This window comes from Battus philenor, unplaced genomic scaffold (genome assembly GCF_028537555.1).
Source record: "Battus philenor isolate CCGP_79_NKW_IND1 unplaced genomic scaffold, ilBatPhil1.0.hap1 SCAF_26, whole genome shotgun sequence".
Lineage (NCBI taxonomy): Eukaryota > Metazoa > Arthropoda > Insecta > Lepidoptera > Papilionidae > Battus > Battus philenor.
Window position 1 is genome coordinate 9,089,088 of NW_027181689.1, and position 21,402 is coordinate 9,110,489.

General features: G+C 34.9%; 2 protein-coding genes across 2 annotated transcripts; both read right to left on the minus strand.

Annotated features, from left to right (window-relative positions):
* Window positions 1-1,922: 1,922 nt before the first annotated feature.
* On the minus strand, window positions 1,923-11,685 carry LOC137925252 (vitellogenin-like). The gene is made up of 7 exons (XM_068768675.1): window positions 11,655-11,685; window positions 6,633-8,880; window positions 6,357-6,561; window positions 5,283-6,276; window positions 4,291-5,169; window positions 3,379-3,571; window positions 1,923-2,805 (listed from the first exon to the last, which is right to left on the minus strand). Exons 1-7 carry the CDS (start codon window positions 11,683-11,685, stop codon window positions 1,977-1,979), a joined length of 5,379 nt encoding a protein of 1,792 aa, XP_068624776.1. The 3' UTR covers window positions 1,923-1,976.
* A 4,819-nt stretch (window positions 11,686-16,504) lies between these two features.
* LOC137925286 (transcriptional activator cubitus interruptus-like) lies at window positions 16,505-21,034 on the minus strand. The gene is made up of 5 exons (XM_068768712.1): window positions 20,107-21,034; window positions 19,756-19,854; window positions 18,520-18,638; window positions 17,491-17,652; window positions 16,505-16,741 (listed from the first exon to the last, which is right to left on the minus strand). Exons 1-5 carry the CDS (start codon window positions 21,032-21,034, stop codon window positions 16,505-16,507), a joined length of 1,545 nt encoding a protein of 514 aa, XP_068624813.1.
* Between the last annotated feature and the right edge of the window lie 368 nt (window positions 21,035-21,402).

Genomic DNA, 21,402 nt, shown 5'->3' on the forward strand with positions numbered 1-21,402 from the left:
ACATATTACACATCCTTAAGCTATTTCTGTGTTCCATATTCAAAAAAATAAAAAACAATCTTGGCTGGTTAAGAAAAAAAACTTTTTTTTACTTTTTTTGTATTCATCACATTAAAGTATGGAATATAATGCCATGGTTTTTTTTTCTCAAATATAATAAATATGCCCTTGTTAGTGTAAATACAAGTATTGTTTGTTCTCAACCAGTTTTATAAGTTCACAGCTTTTCTTATACTAATACGATATATGATATATGAGTAGAAATTTCTTGGTAAGTCTCTACATAAGAAATAAATGTTTTTGACCATTAATTATCTGCTGCTGCGGGAAATCAATAATCAAAGAATTCATGAAGAAAATTTTGTTATGGCTATATAAATATTTTTTTGCATATCTTTATTTATACGTACGAAAACATTTCAAATGAAATTCTTTACAAAAGTTTAAATAATAAGTCTTTTCAGTATTGTACGAAAAAGTATTGTTTTATTTTAAATAAAAATAGAGTAATTTTTCCTCTCTATTAGAATTGCAGACACTAAAAAAATATATATTTGCTAACTAGAATTGACCCATGTCTCAGAAATAAGCTAGGTTAACTATTAAAAGAGCGAAGTTTATTTGTTCTTCAATATATGGAATATTATAACATCACCATTTTGGTTTGAGGATATCTGCTACTAAACATAGGCCTCCCTCATCGATTTTCAATAGGACTGGCAGGAAGCGGTCTTTAATATTTACTATTAATAAATTACAAATGTAATACTCACCGGATGTCAAAAAAGTGTTGGGAATTCAAAGCGAAAACATACACCTTTTAACACAGACATTTGTTCCCGTACACAAAATTTAACCACAGCATCAAATTAATACATTATACATCAGCAAATAGTGTTGTTGCAATAACGTAGAAGAAATTGATAAAATTCACGGATTTTTGAAAACGCAAGTATTTTAATTTCAATGACAAACAGCTGATTTCCCGATGCGGTGTTTTCTTAGCGGTTATTATTTAGGGATACCATAATCATTTATCTTTTAACCGAAAGTTCTTTCATGTGACCAATAATTGAAATCAAAATGCTTAAAAATGCTTAACATACCATATCACATAACAGTTTTATTTAATTCTAGTAATGGCTTAATTTTTGTTCAAAAAATTTTATATTATATATGTTTTTTCATTAAGTTCAATTGTATATTTTTGCATTAGGGTTTTATGATAAACAGTTGCTAGTACATTACGATTGTTGTTATATTAAACTAATGATAACATTTCTAAGCATAAAAGCACGGAAACTCAGTCAGATAAGGCAGACCGCATTAGTTACAAATACGTAAACGACTTTTTATATTTATCAGTTTCTTGTTTGAAATAACATTGTTATAATGAACAATTCTTTTGCTATGATTTGATATAGGCTAAATATTTACTTTTAATATATTAGTTTTGTTTCATAGTACTTCCTAAAAACGGGGTATTTTTTATTTTTAAGTACACCACACAGCTGGTTAGAGCTTATACAAAGCCGATAAAAATGTTACAACTTATGTAGCAAACACATGAATAATACTTTAAAGCTACCATGAATATTATTACTTTTAAGTAATTTCGTATACTTGCATAATAATTAATATTTATCAAAGTATATTATAGATGATTGCAGAAGGTAGAAATAAAACTAATAAATTCATATTACTGTTCGTTTATTTCATTGTCATTTTTTTATTGATTTTTTCTTAAATTTGCGTACTATTCTACTCTATACATATAATAATACTATTATTTAATCATCATAAATACATATATGCGTACATAGCTAAATACATTCATTTGAATTTTCATAAATATATACGATAAATTCCAAATATTAGCATACTATACAAAATATATAACGTATATTACTATTCGATCCGTATTCATGCCATGTCTGGTCAGAAAATCATTAAGGTTTAGTTGTGGATAACTAATTTCAGGCCTTGCAAGAACTGGGTACCCTGTATTGCTTATTCTGGGGCACGCCAGTTACTGTTGGGTTCTGGCCTTGACGTATCTGGTCTCGATATTCTCGGAACTGTTCGTCTAACTTTTGTCTACAAACGACTTGTGCAGCTTGAATTTTGTATCCTTCGCCGCTGCAATGTGAGTTGCATGTGTTCAAGGGCCTGGTCGTGATACATATTTCAGCTTGATTCTCGTAATACTGGACTTGTTGGTTTAGTTGGCATTGACCGCGTTGCTTTGAGTAGCTCTTTGATCTGTAGATGGATTGGGATCCCCAATCCTGATTCGATGATGACGAGGCCTGCATTGCGTTCTTCCATTCATCGTCGGAGTGTAAGATAGGGGTGTATTGATTTTCTTGCTGATAAGCTTTCTCTTTAGCCTCTTCCTTGAGTTGTTTAGTTTTGGGGTCACTGTTTTCGTCGTCTAATGCGAACGAGGCGCCGTAGTGATCTGGTCTGTCAACAAGTCCATTAGGGGTTAAATAGTCGTCACGTGGGTCTCCACTCATCTGACCACATATTCCTCTTGCGCTGTTACGGCTTTGACCGTTCAGAACAACGGTAGTACTTCCATCATACATAAGTCTGAGACGGCCCTGTCTAATATTCAATGACAGAACTCCATCAGACCCTGTGTAATATTGCAGGAATGGCTGTTCCTCATCGTCGTCCCAGTAGGTTGTTAGCTCGCCTTGTGAAATTTTCTTCGCGTTAGAGTTTACTTGAACTTCTTGTTGCTTAGATTTTCTTTGGCCTGGTTTAACTTGGATTTCCAACTGTTTGCCATTTTCAGATCTGCAAAAAAGAATTGTCTTTTAAACTATCACTTGTTACGTTATCATCCGCAGAACATAGACCACCCTGTAGTGGAAAGGAGGCCTATTATACAGAATTAATTTGAAGCGACCTTCATCCAGTCTCACTTATTTACTTCACTGTAATACAAACAAATATTTGTACAGTTTAAATTTTTCTTTCAAGATGAGTATCTCACTGGTTCGTGTCCTGGTTTTGAGGCTCGGTAGCCATTTCTTGGTTACCCTCTGTCAATATTAGAAGAACCTAAATTGCTATCGCGCGATGTAGGGCTTGCCCGATTTGGCCGTTTTGAATGAGATCTATGAACCTACTTCTAATGTAACCTGTGCAGTAAAGGTGATTGTGCCTGGCAAAAAGGAAGTGGAGTCAAGCTAGATGAGTGAACTATTGGCAACAGAGCTAAAGACGAGAACCATTACTGTGGGTTGAAAAGTATCTCTACTAATAGTAAGAACTCTCTTTTCAACCGTATTGGTCTCTAAGTGCGCTAGACCAATAAGATATAGAACTAAAATGATCTACAATTAAATCAGGTTTCGTTTTACTTACTGATATGAAATGTACAACTCCTGTTGTTTACTGCGGCCTCCGGCACTCTTGGCTAAGATGACGTACTGTTCCCTCGACTGACCTGGTCGTTTGGCGTTGTCTTGTGTGACTACATGCCATGAGCTAGACAAAGAGTAGTCGTAGCTTCTTCCACTGTATGTCTTCACTTTGTTTGCATCAACCGAACAGTAGGCTATGGGGTAAAACATTAAAAATATACTCATTTTCAGTCAATTAAAGCACGCTAAACCCAGTTTAAATATCAATAATTTGCAAAATAAATAATAATAAAGTTCGTAATGATAATGTAGTAGGAAAAAGTGTGTTCTGGACTCGGATAACTACGTATCAAAGTTTATTCTTGTTCAGTATCTGACCCTACAGACTAGACTACAATAGGGTTTCAAAGTGATCAATTCATAGAGGTGATTGACTTTTAAAGCTTTTATGCCTATAATCAATCATCCTGTATGTGGTTATTTAATATTGAAATAAATTTTAGAGTTTGTTTTTACATTATTGAATAATTTTTAGTTAAGAGAAAATTACGTGATTATGGTGTCAATGCATTTTGACACTCTACAAATTAAGGTTTTTTAAAGAAATTTTAGAATTATTTAGCAAGGGTGAAGCTTAACTAAACTCACTGGTATGAGTGAGACAGCAAACTACACCTAGTTAGATAGAGACTTTGAAAATGTTACCCTTTGCAGATTAATCTAGTTAGTAACTTATTGAGACCATTATATTTACTTAGGAAATCTTACAAGCCCAGCGTTAGACGTCCACTGACAAGGTGACTACACTGATCTGTTTGGAAACCTATGAAGAGGCCCACGTTCTGTAGTAGACATCGTGCGGTTGAAATGATAATGATGACATCGAATTTTCACTTTTATACAGAAAACTTACGTTGGTATTGCTGGCGGTGATAATAGTTGTTGACACGTTCATGGGCTGCGAATGGAGTGTAAGCAGATGCAGCGCTTGCGGACACTTCAGGAATTTCCAAGTCTCTCGCTTTCACCTCGCCATACTTAGAGTGTAACGTGAAATTCATAGAGTTAGTCAGATATGAAGCTTCAGTGGAAATTTCCAGTTGGCCTTCGGGTAATGTCTTGAACGGATTGACATCGGCGTTCCAATAGCCTAGGCTTTCAGCAAATTTATACCATTGGAACGCAAAGTTCCTAACAGCGGGACTCACATCCTTGTACATAATCTTCGCTTTCGAAATGTCAGGAGTGTGGGCCATAATTATCATTTGGTAGCAAGCTTCTTGGTATCGGTTTCCTTGAGCGGACTCACTGGCACATTGCTTAGCGAGTGGATGAGATTTAAGAGCGTCACTGTACTTCTTACTACGTTCTGATTGCCCATTGATGTGTACATTTCCATTTTGTCCATAACGTATGTCGAATTCGAAAGGAATCTTAAGGTCCTTTTCTAAAGCACTTTGATAGTTGAAAGAAGATATTTCAGGTTTCTTATGTTTACCGACTGCGTTTATTTGACTGTTGCCCTGAGGTGAGTTTTTGCTGGCGAAGATAGCGTATTGAGACTTTTCATCGACAGGGCTGTCAGCTATGGCTGCAGTAGCTACGTATTCCACTTTTTGAGCACCATTGAATGAAATACTAAGATCGACGACATCAGCCTTCGCTCCATTAATACCGGTAACTGCTCGTTTTACTAGTTCTTTACGGCGATCTTCGCTATTTGGTGACACATCGTTGACCTCGGAAGCGGTAGGATTAAATTGGCCTTCCTGTTTTTGATTATAATACGCATCTGTAAAAAAAAGTAAATGTACAAGGCTATCGAGTAACATGCTAGCCGAAGAGGCATCAGTAGAAATAGAAAAGTTTCTATTTGTTGTTCACATTATATTACATGCTACTTACCATAAACAGCGGTCAACTTAATTTCCTTGTTCTTTGATGGTTTACCGAGGTGCTTCAAGTTGAAATGCGTCTGACCAATGTCTTTCTGGTAAAGAGCAGACGCGATACTTGAGGCTGGGTGCTCCCATTTGAATTTGTTTCTTATATTTTTGTAGTCGTTAGAGTAAGAGTAGCCTTGGACTTGGAACATAACACCAACTTGTTGACCATACTTGGAGTCGAGGGAAACCACTTTCTCATTTCGTGTTACCAATTTTGTTGATGGATCCTGTGATACCGGAGAAAGGGTGTCTTTCTTTTGATTAGCGGTGTAAGGCCATGAGCTGTAATGAAGGATAGTGTGTTCTTGTTCGGGTTCGAGAGGAGATAGAGTCAGTTGAACTTCTCCCGGCTTCATCTGCATTTGCATTTTAACAGGGACGTATAACTGGAATCTGTTCAAAACTCCTGCGCTTGCGTGTTGATTTGCAAGAGTATCCAAGAATCCAACACTTCCGTCAATGTTTCTTGCGTAAGTAAGGTGTAAGGTCTTATCAATTGAACTAGAGTAGTCATTTGCCGACGGCTTGTTGTATTTTGTAGTAAGTTTACTCTGTATGTGAACAACGGTGGGTTCCTTGTATTTGTAGATGAATGGCATACCTGTTGCCACAGGGAACATGACCGACATCTGTGCTTGATTCAATACCTTTGTGTAATGCTTATCCACACCTTTCTCGAGGTCTTCGATGTATGCTTTAATATCTTGGGCTACTTGCTGCAAATCACCCTGATCGAAAGCGAAGAATCTTTCTTGGTTCATAAAGTTAAGTTCTAAAGAAGCTCCTAGGGGCTCTTTCTGATAACGTTTAATGTTTAGCATTTGTGCGACTTTCTCGGCTGAATATTTGTGATTAGGATCAGCGGATTCGTTCTGCTTATCCTTATTGTTACCATACAGTTGTTCGTTCAAGTAATCCATTACATTTTGCACACTGGAGAAGGCCGCTGATATCTGTAACGGAGATTATATTGTAATTTCCAATGTCAATTGAAAAATACAAGAAATTTATCTGTTACACTTACAACTTTAGCTTTATTCCATCCGCCAGCTTTGTTTTTCTGCGCGTAACTTATGTATTTAGGGAAGAGGTTGTCAGCGCTGCCAATTTGAGCAACAAAGCTTAGAATGGTGTTCCCGTTTTCACTGTCATAATTTTCATCGACTTTGCCAGCAGAATTCTGTACTCCGAATTCCTCTTTTGTCAGCATATCTTTGGCAGCTTGTGCAGTTCTAGCGCTGTAAAAATATCCTTATTAATATAATACCAAGAGTCATACTTAAATAAAATATATTAGTGAAATACTTACAGATCGAAGTATCGAGGGTCTTTCAAGGTAGCAGCTGCCTGAATTCCGGACTTCAACGCTGCCCTTACTTCAATGCTGGGATCATTGTGTGTCATTTCGGCCATCGATTGCATCATAGAGCTACTAGGGCGTGTCATGAAGATATTATTTATAGCAGCAACTCTCACTTCATATGGCTCGGCGGTATTTTTCAAAATACTGTACAATACAGCACGCACGTGACTATCCTTTTGGTGGGCCAATGGTTGTAAACTATAAACTATTTGGGTGCGAATGTAATTCGATACTGTTACTCTACCTTCAAGATATGGAGCAAACACTTCCAAAATTGCACGGTGTCCTAAGTTGCCGATTGCTTTAATGTAAATTTGCTGTTTATGACTGTCGCCATTCTGTACAGCCTCTTCCAATTCATTTTGAAGACGTGGCAGGATTTCTTCAAGAACAAAAGCATCGTGCTTACGTGATAAGCGTCCGTACATGTGAGTGGGATAGAACGAGTGGGCGGTGTCATTGTTAACTTGACCCATATTAATGAACTTGGTAGCGGCAATCAACGCGCTGGTATTAAGATATCTTTGTTGGCGAACCTCTTCGCTCATAGCCAATTCGAAGAATTGTGTCATCAGATCCTTAGTTGGGTAGCGCAGAGTATGTGGTAGTAAAGAGGTAACTTGTGCAGCTTCTTCCCCTTGGATTTTCTGTGATTGTATCCAGGATTTAATCTGCTGGAATGCAGGCAGAGTACCTGCTTGAGTGACTGCATCACGGTATATCATCCACATATCTGCCTTGACGATATTGTTTGAAGACTTGGCTATTTCAATGCTGCGACTTGTTTGACTTAGTTGTCCTAAGCTCATCGACGCAATGACACGTACCAGAACGTTGAATTTGGATAGGAAATCTCCTCTGGGCATGTTATTAGGGTTCTGTAATTGCTGTGCGATTTCTTGGACCAGCTTTTGGGCGTTCATTGGATTTTGTTTCTTATCTCCGTGGGGTTGAGGGTTCATATAGAGGGCGGCGTATGCTGGCTCATTGTTCCTAGGAACGTCGTCGTTAACGTATAAAGAATTGGATTCGCTAGAGCTTGATGAACCTGAGTGAATAGGACGTCTATTCTGACCTTGGATAACGATCTTGTTAATCGCCACAATCTTATTTTGGTTAGAGGAACGGCGAGCACGGTTCCTAGGTGAACCTTGACCCTGCTCTTGATCTTGATCTGGAGCATTGTAGTTCTCATTGGATTCGTGAGAAGATGAGGAACTATCTTCTATATTCACTGGCTTAGGTGTAAGAGCATATAAAAGATTTTGGATTGGGCGATTGCCTTCTGGTTTCTGCCATTCTCGCTCACTGTCTTGTTCAAGAGATACAAGAGTTAGTTTCACATGACTGTGTACTTCCGCTTTTTGCTGACCATATAAGTGTGGGTGTACATGAACGGTGCTGATAACTTCCGACTTGTAAATAGGACCTTGTTTGCCAGAGAGGATACGAGATACAGTTGCTCGTTTAATCAGCTGTTCTTCATCAGTTCTGTGAGCTGTTCCCGTCCATTCGACGCCTTCAGGAACACCATAGTGGTAATCAACACGGTGATGACAGTGGCCATAGTTTTTACTTTTTGAAATTTCTATGGGATCTTCTTCATCAGCGAAATTGGGAAGTTCACGACGCCATTCCGATGCTACTGGGGATACAGTGTACAGCGTTTCGCAATCACCAGTGACGTCAGTCTCCATTTTCCTGAAAGTACCTCTCATGATGCGTTTATCAAAAGTATCGTGATCGCTGTGGACATTTCTATGCGTCGACAAATCTACTTGGAGGGCACCGATAAGACCTTTGAGCAAGTTCTCCTGAGCCAAGGGTACGGAAGACGGCAAATTGAGAGATTGAACCCGACCGCCCTGCAATTTGATCTCGAATGGTTTATCGAGATTTTGCGCAGGTTGATACTTGATGTTCATCGGCAGGTTATCATTGCCTTCCAGCTCTTGGTTGTACTGCGCATGCTGAGGCTGTTCCAATTTTGCCTGTAAGCGTCCAGGTGCCGTTACGCGTACGGTGAAACGGGCTTTAAAAGCATTCCCAGCGCTCGCGCTTTCTGGGAGCCGTGCGTGAGTGTAACTTTCCACGTCATAGCGGTACAACTTTCCGACCTGCCAGGGGCTTACGTTTGTTTCTGGATCATTCCCATAACTTCTCTTGTCGATGAGTCTGACAGATGATACGGCGACTGTAGAATGAGAGAAATGTTTAAAAATGTATTCTGGTTACTAGAATAATAATTTTTTGTCATTTTATCAATAGAAGGATAAAAACTTTTGAACATTTATATTACTAAATAATAATATTCGAGAACGTTACAAATTTTTAAGGGTTTCAGTATTTCAGGTATGGAAAAATCGGTTAGTTAAACGTAATGTTGTTTTGCACTGCAATTGCTCATCACATAGTGAACTATCGAGAAGATAAATCATTTGATCGAAACATTTTTTCAGTCATTTCGACGCAAAAGAGTTTGTAATCATAAATCTTCCTCGTTAAAAAGTATACTTTCTAGGTGATAATTGTATAAAGTATAAAAAGAATAAAACGGTAATAAAAAATTCTAAATTTAATCATAATAGCATATAATATAATTCCTAAAATATTTAATATACGGTACACATTGAAATTTTATTTAAATGTGAATATAACAATACGCAATGAGTTAAATTAGTTATGAAATCGACTAAAGTACGCTATCAAATCTGAAATATACCCCATTGCAGGATAACTGTGTGGTAATGTTAATATAATTCGCTGCACCTTTTATCTGTCTAAGAAGCGTTAATTGTTAACAGTTGTGCCAAAATGTCGCCAGAAGAGAAATATAGGTAAACTAGCTGATCCCGCAAACGTTTTGCAAAAAAAAAATTAATATTTTAATTTACAAATAAAAAATAAGGGTTGATCGTAGAGGGGTGAAAATTTATGGTTGTATGTATTCTTGTATGCTGTATCATAAAAAAATAAAAACAAAAAATTTCGTTAAAAAAATAATTTTTTTTTAAAGTGTGAACAACCTTTATCACTTAACTCGTTCGCTACCAATCGTCACATATATGTGTCACCGCGTTTCTTTACCACAGCCCGGCGACACATATATGTGACAGATATTTTTGTATAATTTACAAAAGCATGTTTGAACATGTTGAGTATTGAACTAAATTGTTAAGTTCTAAAACTATAAAATGCATCAAATCTGTAGTTGGTCTGCTCTCGTATTAGATTATTTACAGTTTTTATAGCAGTTGAATAGGTCGGTTAAGCAAGGTTAGTGAAATTAGTAGGCAATAAATTAAAATTAAAAAGAAAAAGAATTTGTGAAGCCAAATTAATAAGATTTTTAACAGAAACATATCCCTCAACAAAATGTATAATTTTCGTAAGAAACCCCAAATGAAGAACAGATGCATAATATATTCCAGTGATGACATGGAATCTAATAAGAATATACCAGTACCAGATCCAACTGATAATTTTTCTATTACGGATTGTGAAGAAATGAGCAGCTCGTCAAATTCAATAATTAGAGTTAGATGCCATGTATGTGCCAAAAACAAACAGCGCAAAGCTACTTTCTACGCCTGTGAGATTTGCAAAACAAACAATGGACAACCGATTGGATTGTGCGTTGACAAATGTTTTAAAATTTATCATACAAAATAAAATGAATTTCATATCGATAAATTGTATTTATAATTTTTTTTTGTCTTATAATCAATTTCTTATAATTTAATGTGTCATATATATGTGACACGTGGGCTACAGGGTTTAGTTTTTATCTATAGCCCAGCGTCACATATTTGGGTCAGTTTAAAAGAATACTTATTTTACTTTTTTAGACTGTTCTAAATATACATACGTAAAATCTATTTCAATTCATTTAATATAACCACCAAAAAAATGTTGGGCTATTGTGGACGTTTTTCCCAGAAGACCCTGGTAGCGAACGAGTTAAGGGTATAGAAATAGATAGTAGCCGATTCTCAGACCTACTGAATACGCATATTAAATTTGGTAAAAATCAGTCAAGCCGTTTCAGAGGAGTTCAAGTTCGAACACCGTGACACGAAAATTTTATACATAGGAAAATAGTTTGTTGTGGGCTTTTTAGGTGCTGTGTTCGTAGCTTTAAATTAAAATGTGAATTTTTATAAACTTTATGGGAGCCCAATCTCCTTCTATTTTCAATCTAAGTGGGCTCTTCTTATGTTGATATCGTTATAGTGAATAGATGAATACAAAGTGACGAAATAGCGGACATTTTATTCGTAAGAGAGTGTGATATCTATGTATTTTAATTAGGCACGCCAACAGCAGAACATAGTGTAACATATATTAGTTTCTTAAAAAAATGTATATTCTTTAATATCAAAAGATTTTTCACAGTTAAACCGGGATTATACAGGATAGATATTTAAAAGATATCCCGATATTTATCTTATATCTCATTCGAATTATAACTCTGTGAATTACGCGTTTCTTTGAACAAAGGCTTGCATTGCTGATGTATAAAACAGCTCGTATAACTTACTTTTGGTTAGTGATATAAAGAAAACCAAATAAATATTGTACAAATTTAAATATGTTTGACTACACAGGCGTACACAGTTTTGGCTATAATTAAAACAGGAGAATATTCAGGGCGCTCAAATTAAAAAAAAAAAACGGAAAAGAAAAGGCGAGGCCTTCCTCAAATGAAATCTACATCTCAAGATGAAAATTAACCATGCGAAAATTAGATTCGTTAATAAATAACACTAATATAATTAACAAACATTTGGAATATAAAGTTTTTAGATGTGCGTAAATGAATTAAACAGAAAAATATTAAAAAGTTCTCATATTTGAATCAAAATAAATTCAAATTTATATTAAATTAATTATAAGATTTTATATTTTCAGTGCAGTGAAATTTTAGAGATTCTTTTTTAAATACAAAAATAAAAAATGCTGTCTTACCCACAAGTGCCGCAAGAAACAAAATCTTCATTTTTGCAAAATTTCTGTCTTCCGTTTTCGTGTTGTTTTATCCCTTGAGAAGAGCCTTCTGATGTTCCTGGCCTGTATCGCGCTTATATATTGAATTACACGTGTGCCTATCTGACCCCTGTTTGTACACTTCCTAAGATAACAACATTGTATCTAGATTTTGTAGGTACAGCTATATGCTTAGGCCAATGCTAGGTCATTGGCTTGATTAGTCTGCTATTCATCGATAAATCTATGAGACAAACAACTGAATTGAAACAGTTACTTTTCATTCTATAGTTAAGATTTTAAATACAAGGTCCAATACGACTGGTAGGTGGAACGCGATCGCTTCGGCTGATATTTGAGAATTAGTGATGTCTTTGAAAATATCAAATTTCTTCAAAGAACTTGATACAATGTAATTATTAGACCTATGGTTATAATTTTTTCCTCATTATGGCTTTCGATGTTACGATATAATGAGAGATAATCGTTGCTGAATAAACTCTAAAATAACATTAAGGTGCTATGTTTCTAACAAAGTTAAACATTACACTACTAAATTTTGAGTAGTATAATCTGGTTTCACATATCCGCAGCTCTGCCATTGACGGTTGCCCATGCAGCCCATGTTCGGGGCGGAAAATCGCCTCATTTCCTCCTAAGAAAAGATGCGTCGGAATGAGAGAGACAGACAGACTACACCGGGCAACAGACTCTCCTAAGTCTGTCAAGAAGTAACCAAAGAGGTCCAGTAGTAAATACCGGCAATAAAAATATTTTTTTTGCGAAATTGTGTGAAAAATGTTTTACGTTTTTGACAAATCGTATACATCAATACCTCGCTTTGCGTCGTTTCGTTTGGCGTTTTTTTCGAAGTTGCGTCGCTGCTTAATTAGTACTAATTTTCATTATGCATCGTTAGATTTTCGAGGTTGCGTTGTTTTGGGTTCGAATCGTTAATTTTTTTTGAATTTTTTTTTCTTAAAGATGGCAAATTTTTTGTTTCTAATTGCGTAATGCCATCAAAACTCGGGGATTCCCTTTCTAACTAAAAATCGACACAATTTTAATACAATTTCATTTTCACATTGTTTTGCTAATTTTAGAGTTCAGTTTCAATTACGTAGTGTGTTGTGCTTTTTATAGAAGAGAATAATAAATTTAAATAAATATTAACGTGTTGTTTCTGGTTCCAAAAAAAGGTACATATTTTTCCCATTTATTTATTCAATTTTTTTTTTAAAAGGTAATATTTTGTAACCCTGGAACCTATCTTCGATCTTTACATGATTTGCTATTGAAAATCTTAATTCACTTTGCGGCGTTTCAATCTGCGTCGTGTTTTTTTGGAACGTAACCTCGACGCAAAGTGAGGTATTGGTGTATATGATAAAGTATTTTTTTTAAATGAACTCTAGCAACCAAAGCTTCAAGAGCTCAATGAGTATAACTCCATAGCTTGGTACCAGCAGGACTAGGCCACATGTCACAGATCCAATGGTAGCATGGAGGCCGTACAAGAAATGTTCCAAAGAAAGGTGACATCAAAAGGGTGACATTGAGTAGACCACGAAATCCAAATCTGGTCCAGATTTATGGCCTTTATGATATTTTTATATAAACACATGCTAAAATATTCGAAGAGAAATGGCAGCACTTCCAATACCTTAATCTTGCAGACGTGTTTTTGAAAGCCTTCAAATTAGTTTGGAAGAATATTCTCGAAGATATGAAAGACACGTTGACAACATAGTTGTTCAAAAATAAATTATAATAATTATCTTGTATATTAAAAATATATTTAATGAAATACAACAGATAATTTTTCATTTTTTTATCGTCCATTCTATTTAAAATTAACCAATTCCGTCAAAAATTTTACACAACGTTGCATTAAAATATAATAAATCAAAATGTAACTTTTCCATTTAATTGTAGACAATGATGCATATAACTTTTTTTTAAATAAAAATCTGTTATATGAATATAGTTTTTATTTTACAGATTAAAAATTAAATGACAGCAACTGTCAATCGTATCTAATTAAATTTAATAATGAGCAATATCAGGAGATCTTAAAATGGAAATAATACTTAATACTAAATTAAAATACAAAAGAGATTCTTTGGAAAGCAGGCAAATTTGTACATCACTCTAATATTACAATGTTAAGTTTATTTGCCAAATTATTGCTTAATTACGAAAGAATCTTTCGATGAATCGACGAGTTTTTTTGCAAATATACTATTTTTATGAACTAATTCGCCCATAAATTACGTTTTCTGTAATTACTATTAGATTTTGCGTTCGTAAATAAATTACTAATTATAAATTTTGTACCGAATATTGTTCCTATTGTCGAATATTAACTATATTGAACTAAGTTCGTATGAAAAATACACTTTTCTAGCTCATAATTCTGTACAATTTTTCTATTAGTACAGAATCTATTGTACCGCGCCTTAGGTTTGCACGCGGTGAGACGCGAGGAGTATCCACCGCTACGATCAGACAGTCCACCGTCAAAGCTTATGCTCTTTTTTCCTCACCCCCCACTCCCCTCGCTGTGATTTCTTAAGGCGCGGTACACACGATACGGTACTATTACAATAATGTATTAAACATAATATAAAACAATTTTTGTATCTTTAATAGAACTACAAAGACATTGTACTCTCATCACTGTCTTTGACTTATGTATTCATAAATAAATTCATTTGAATACAATAAAAATAACATCATACTATCAATAAAAATGTATATAATTACAAAAAAAATATTTTATATATTTCTAATTATAATAATTGAGCAAATATAGGTGTTTCTGGAATTATTTCTTATGTTAAAAGTAAATGAATAAATTCTACATTTTGATTAGCCTTTTTTTCAAAACCTACGGCCGAAAGATTCTGGAGAGGATACCGGAAAGGCAAGAGAAGTTCAGAACGTCCGTCCTCAATGTCAGAAGACCCTGTAAATCATCAGAGGAGGCCTATTTCTGGCAGAGGGCGCCCAACGGCTGAAAGGTTGATTTTGATATAAAACAAATAACACAAATCTAAAATGAGCTGAAAAAACTAAAAAAACTTTATACTTTTTCGTAACTATCATCAGTATTACTATTTTTAAAAAAGTCGTAATAAATGCGCCATTAACACAATTGTCATCGGAGATCATCCGTGTTAAACACATTTAGAATTATTAATTTCAATCTAATAATAATAAAGAGAATAAAGTCAAACCAATGTTTGAAAACAAAATAAATTGGAGATTTCAAATAATATGAATAATTTCACAAGCTGTTTTACGTATATTTGGAGTCAAGAAACTATTTGATGCTTAGTTATTAAAATTAAACTTAATGTACAAGTTTCTACAACTATGAAATCGAATCAGGGATAAAGAGATTCGTGGATGAATGAAAGTAACTGATATAGCCTAGGGTTTGCAAATTGAAATGACAACGAGCAGGCCACATGGCGTGTAGAATGGATGACTGCTGGGATCACAAGGTGAAGTGGAAACAACCGTCCAACAAGTGCAGCGTATAACATCTGACAAGTTGAACAGACAACCTTTTTAAGGTTCATGCCGCTTCCAAGAATAAATCTTTATGGGAGGTTGAACCTAGTCAACAGTGAACGTCCTACGGCTGCAAAGATGATGGTGATGAATATATTTCTAGCAATCCACAACTTTACCAATTTTCCTACGTATCCATTTCTAACAATCATTAGTAAGAATATCCTCACTTCCGATACTGCAAACTTAGTTAGATTTACATTTAGAATTATTTTTAGAATTTTATACGAAAATATACTAACGAGTTACTAACATTTGATTAGAACTTGTTATATTTATTGAAATATTGGTTTGATCACCACGTTAAAATAATATTACTAAAATGTTTCTACTTCTTCACTTCCCACGACTAACTATATCATTGGCCCACTTAGTAGGGGGCTTACCCACGCCACGTCTACCGGCTCGCGGTTGCCACTCGAGAACCTTTCGATCGCAACGGCCCACCAACTGCCACTTCAGACGACCAATATTTCGAATTACGTCGGGGCCTTGGTTCCTCTGCGGTCTTTTCATTTCTAATTTGATCTCGCAGCGAAACTTCCAGAATAGCTCTCTCCGTTACTTTCTGAGTGACCTTTAACCTTCTTTTAGAACCATAAGCGACTCAGTCTCGGATCCGATGATGAAATTTACAGACTTATATTCTAAAATACAATAATTAATTAAAAATAAAAAAGAAGTTTCCGATGCCTAGCTATTCCATATAAGTACAATAAAATGAAAAAAGTGAAATACGTATATTAACAAAATATCTTTGGACCTCGCAACCAAGTGAGCAGTGTTTTGAACACGTCTTAAAAATAACTAAACTAATTAATATTTACAAACATTTGAGCCGATAAGTTTTTACAGTCTTTGGTTTGAGCTGTCTTATTAACTTTCAAAATATAGAGGAACATTATTTACAATGTATTAAGATTATTTAAAAAAATAATTTTGTACTTGAGATATTTCATACAATTAAGTTTAAAAATGGAATTACTTTTTTTTTACAAAATCAGGCAAAAGTATGTTTAATCTTTATCCGATAAAATTAATAAACGTTATAAATTTGTGTGATTCATTTTTATAATTTTAAAATTTAATCAAAAGTAGCTATCATAATTTATCCGACTTATATATTACATATTAAAAGTTCATATAATATAATTACTAAATTGAGCATGTAACATATAAAAGGGTAGTTATATGTCAATATATTACTATATGTTACGTTAGATCATAAAAGATACAAGAATGTTTTAATAATGTTATAGTTTTTGCAGTTTCGGCACTGTTAGCTTGTCTCTGATGCATCTTAGCGTTGTAAGTTTCGCGGGAGAGCTAGGAACCATCTGTTCATGTTCAGTTCTCCTTATTGGTCTAGATGGAGGAATGCAGGCACGCGGTACATTGGTTATGTGGGGATGGGATTTGACGTGCTTGCGGAGTGACGAGGGGTCCGTGTATCTCTTGCCGCAGCCAACCGCACCACAAGCGTAAGGTCTCTGTTGAAGAGTGGATGATTAAGTCTTAAACTCTCCTTTCGTTCTTCTACTAAAAAATAATTGTCTATTAGTTTGGTCGTTGATATGAGTTTGTAGAACTATGTGAGGTCAAGGTTCTGCAGAGGACTTTGACCAAAATAATGATGATGATAAGACTGAATAATTTATATTACACCGTAAATGGTACAACAGGCCATCATCCCCCACAAATATGTAATGGAGGAGGAAGGGCTAAGGCGCTTTCTCAATAGTAGTTGTAAAGGGTGAGTATAGTGAAACGTGTAACCTACACGGTCCTTTGCAGGAAAATCGCAGGAAAAGCGATTAGCAGCAATAAAAGTAAAAAATAACAGCAATTAAAAAAATAATAATGTCAACATTAAAATAGTAATTTACTAGTACTCGCTCTCTCAGTCAAGAAGAAGAGCAAACACAATCGCTATAGATGAAGAGCGGCCAGTAATAATGTATGTTAGATTCTAGAACCCCGACTTCTGGCGATTAAAACCTTTTTTTATATAAGAAATACACCGGAGATACAACGCCGCATACCCGTATAGATGAAAGTAAACGGTGAAGAAAAATCTTGATGTGCTGCTTTGGATCGAAATTTAAAATGAGACGAATCAATTGAAATCCTATGAATAGCGGTCGGAAGTGAGTGTCATCAACTTCGTCCACGGGAAACAGATGACTGAATATGGCGGACGGTGTGTGTACAATGAAGATAATTATGAAAAAATACTTACAGCATTAAAATGAGTCCGCTGGTGCTTCGCCCTGTCCGAGGAGTTGGAGAATGCCTTCCGACAGTGCGGCGCGGGGCACGCATACGGTCTCTCTCCAGTATGCGAGCGCACGTGAATCTTGAGGTTCTCCAGACGAGAGAACGCTTTTCCACATCCTGGGTGCTGTTGGGGAAAATTTAAATTATTATATATAGCTTTATTTTACATATTATGAACATAACCTACAAACACTACAATATCAAACATCGTTATCATATCAGCCGATCGACACCTACTGCAAGGCATAGACTTCCCTCAAAGATCACCACGATGACGTCTTGCGTTGTCCGTGTTCAGCAGCTTCCTGCAACCATGCCTGTCTTCAGTCCATCTAGTTGGAGGCCTACCTACTCCACGTCTACCAGCTCGTGATCGCCACTAAACCTTTTCAGGCCCAACTACCATTGGTTGAACTAGCTATGTGGCCCGTCTATTGCCACTTGAGACGAATTCTTGATGATACGTCACAAACTTTAGTTCTTTCAATTTAAATTAAACACAGACTCTGTGTTTGGCACTAATCGGTGTAACATAACTCCTGCCTCATGTAAGGGGTGAAACACGTGTTGAGTAATTTGACGGTGGCGATTGTGTGATTCGCATTGTTTGCCGCATGCGCATTTATCAGCGGGCTGGCGGGCGGTGCATTTTGTTGCACGACTACCACTGCATGTGCGGAAGTGGCTAAATATTGGTCCTTTTCTTACTTAAGATGGACTTTCGCAAGGTAACGCCTGATTCCATTAAATATTTAAATTAAACACGTTATCTTGCAGCAATTTAACATTAAAGAGAATAAATATATTAAACGTGTAGTAAGTGCTTATTAAAAAAAAAATTAAAAAATGCGTTCGATTTTCGAATGGATCAATGTTAAAATTTAGTTAAGACTGAAATGAACATTGCTTTCTGTGTGTTGATTTTCATGTATTCGCAATGGATTTAGTCCATCCATATTTTCTACTTATAAAGGCAGTGTTGATAACTCACATGACATCGGTTAGGTTTGTGGCCAGAATGTACGCGCATGTGTATAAGGAGCTTGTATCGAGCGTTGAACGGGCGTCGGGCGCGAGCGCAGTCACGCCAGAGGCAACTGAATTCGTCTCCTGTTCAATAAATAAAAAAGTTAACAACTAATTTATTATTACAGAAATTTATCTTTTTATTTATATACTTTATTGTAGATCTTAAATGAATATATTAGGGGGACGGGAAAGTAATATCGTTTCTGTCGACATACTTTATAAAAAAATAGATTGATTTGTAACCGCTCCGGCATTTAAAAATTTTCTCGTTGTTATTTTTAGCACAGAATTCTATTTGCTATTTAATTAAATCACGTATATACATTACATTTATAGGTAGGTACCTTATTTAATTTTGTCTAATTATACAGTGAATTTGTACAGATGATAAAACATACTATATATTAGGGGGACCGGAAAGTAAAATCCTTTCTGTCGGCATATTTTACAGAAAAATCGATTGGTTTTTACCGCTCCGGCATTGAAATTTGTATACTAGATGACAAAATGTTGTTTATAACGAAGGTGTACATATTGTTGATTAGAAATAAAAACTTGTTAAAAATGTAGTCGTCTAAATTTACCTTATGAAAGCGACATTACTTTCAGGTTCCCCTAATATGAAGACACAGTAGAACCTACATAACAACGACGGAAGTTCAATTACCGGTCTTATTTTTTTTACAATTTCACAAAATCAATAACCTTTTCTTTATTATTTACTTACTATATTGTGTATGTAAGGTATGTATGTATAAAATATCGCAAAACCGAACAAAATTAGAATAAGAGATCATATGTACTTTATCTTCTTATCATTATTATTTTAAATACATTACATATTTTAATTTCTTTTATTTTTATCGGTAAAGTCAGCAAGACCTTAAATTTTAAACAATAAATTTTAAATTACTTATATTATTAGTATTTTGTTTCATAATTTTATAAAAAGCTTTAAAAACAATACCCGTCGAAAGTGTTAATAGAACATTTTTGGTCTAAGAGAACTTGGTCATCAGCTATTTGAGAAAGACATTTGATTAAATCACATATAATTGTCTTGGATGGACAACTTTTATTTGTAACATCTTTTTATAATATAAATAGATGAAGTACACCCAAATTCTAATTATCCCTGTTCAACAAAGACATTCTTATTCGGTAAATTATTTTAAAAAGATAGATCAACAATATATACCTTTATATGTATTGACGTGCGCTCTCTCGATGTGCTCCACAAGTGTGTTTTGATTCGGATACCTCTCCAAGCAGTTCTCCCACAAACAAATTCTTTCACCTACAAAATAAATAAACCCTTACTAATTTACCATATTACAAATCTGTACTTTAGTTCACCTTTTTTATTATTTCAAGTACAAGAAACTTATTAATTACTCCAAGACGAAAAAAACTCTTATAATATTGCTTGGTGCTATATAATCTTACTGTAAATTACTCATCCATGATATTTTATTGTTACATTTTAATAAAAAAACATATAGATTGATTTGTACACTTAAAAAATTTAATAGTAATGCATAGTTCTCACCTTGAGCTTTTTCTTTATCTTTTCGTTCAATTTTATTATTTCTATTATCACTTAAATTGTTAGATTCATCTTTTTCAAAGGTAAGACCAAAATCATCTAAACTTATAAACAGATCATCTTCGTCGAAATTTTCTGAGTTCTCATCGTAATAACAAGAGCTTTGTACATCGCTTTCAATTGAATCAGATACGGAGGCTTTCCTTTCGTTTCTATCAAAACTGAATTCCTTGCAGCTTGTTGGTGTATCAGGTAAAACATATTTTTTCTGGCTATCCAAGTTATAAAGTACGTTGTTCGGATAGCTGTAATGTTCCAGATTACTTATAAAATGTGTGTTTGTTTGTGTTTGCGTCATACCAACATTGTATTCTTGAGTATTTTGTCCTTCCGAGTTACTATAGTTGCAATAACGTTTCGAAAATGCCGTTTCTATGGACGGTAAAAGATTTTCACTGGAGATTGTATTTAGATATTCTTCATTGAAGACTTCTGGCGATATACAAGATTCTCCATCTTCTCTGCATAGTTCATCGATTAGAGATTCATCATCTATGTAATCATTGTTTGAATTGTTTTCTGTTTCTTTGGTCTTTACTGATGATTCTGCTTCGTAGCATTCATCAAATTCTATGTTGTCTAGATCTAAAAGAACTTCTTTGATGTTTTGATCGTTAATATTACCGTCTAGTACATCGTCGATCATTTCGAAATCAGTTTTATTTTCATTGTTATTCCAATTATCGAGTACTTCGAAATCGAAACTTTCTTCCACGCCGTATTTGAAATTGTCTTTTGCTTTGCTCTTCCCATTCTCTAGTTCTAGATTGAACTGTGTCATGTAGTAAGCGTGTAGATCTGTGACATTGTCGTTTTTCTCCTGAAACAGTTCGTCGTCATCATAACAAGGTATGATATCATAGTCCGCCATTACTGTAAGTTCAATTGCCTCTTGCTTCAGTCGCTACGTAGAGGTAGTAATTGACATGTGGCCCGTCTCGGGCTCGCGCATGTGGGTTCGCTATTATTATAAAAATAAACTTTCTCTGCTCACGATCTCGCGTGGCTCCAGCATCTGCGAATTATAAATTCAATTATTATTAGTGTTACACGTTCGGAACACGTGTTATGTTCGTCTACCTATCTTTCGAGGAAGTTATTACTTAGATGTTCCACTGTTTTTATTAAGTTAGTGAAAGTACGAAATTATTTTGTACTAGATATCCCCATCTGCTTCACCTGGTCCGCAATACCAATCATGGATTTAATTTCATAAAATTCATTCACGGTAATTTTAAA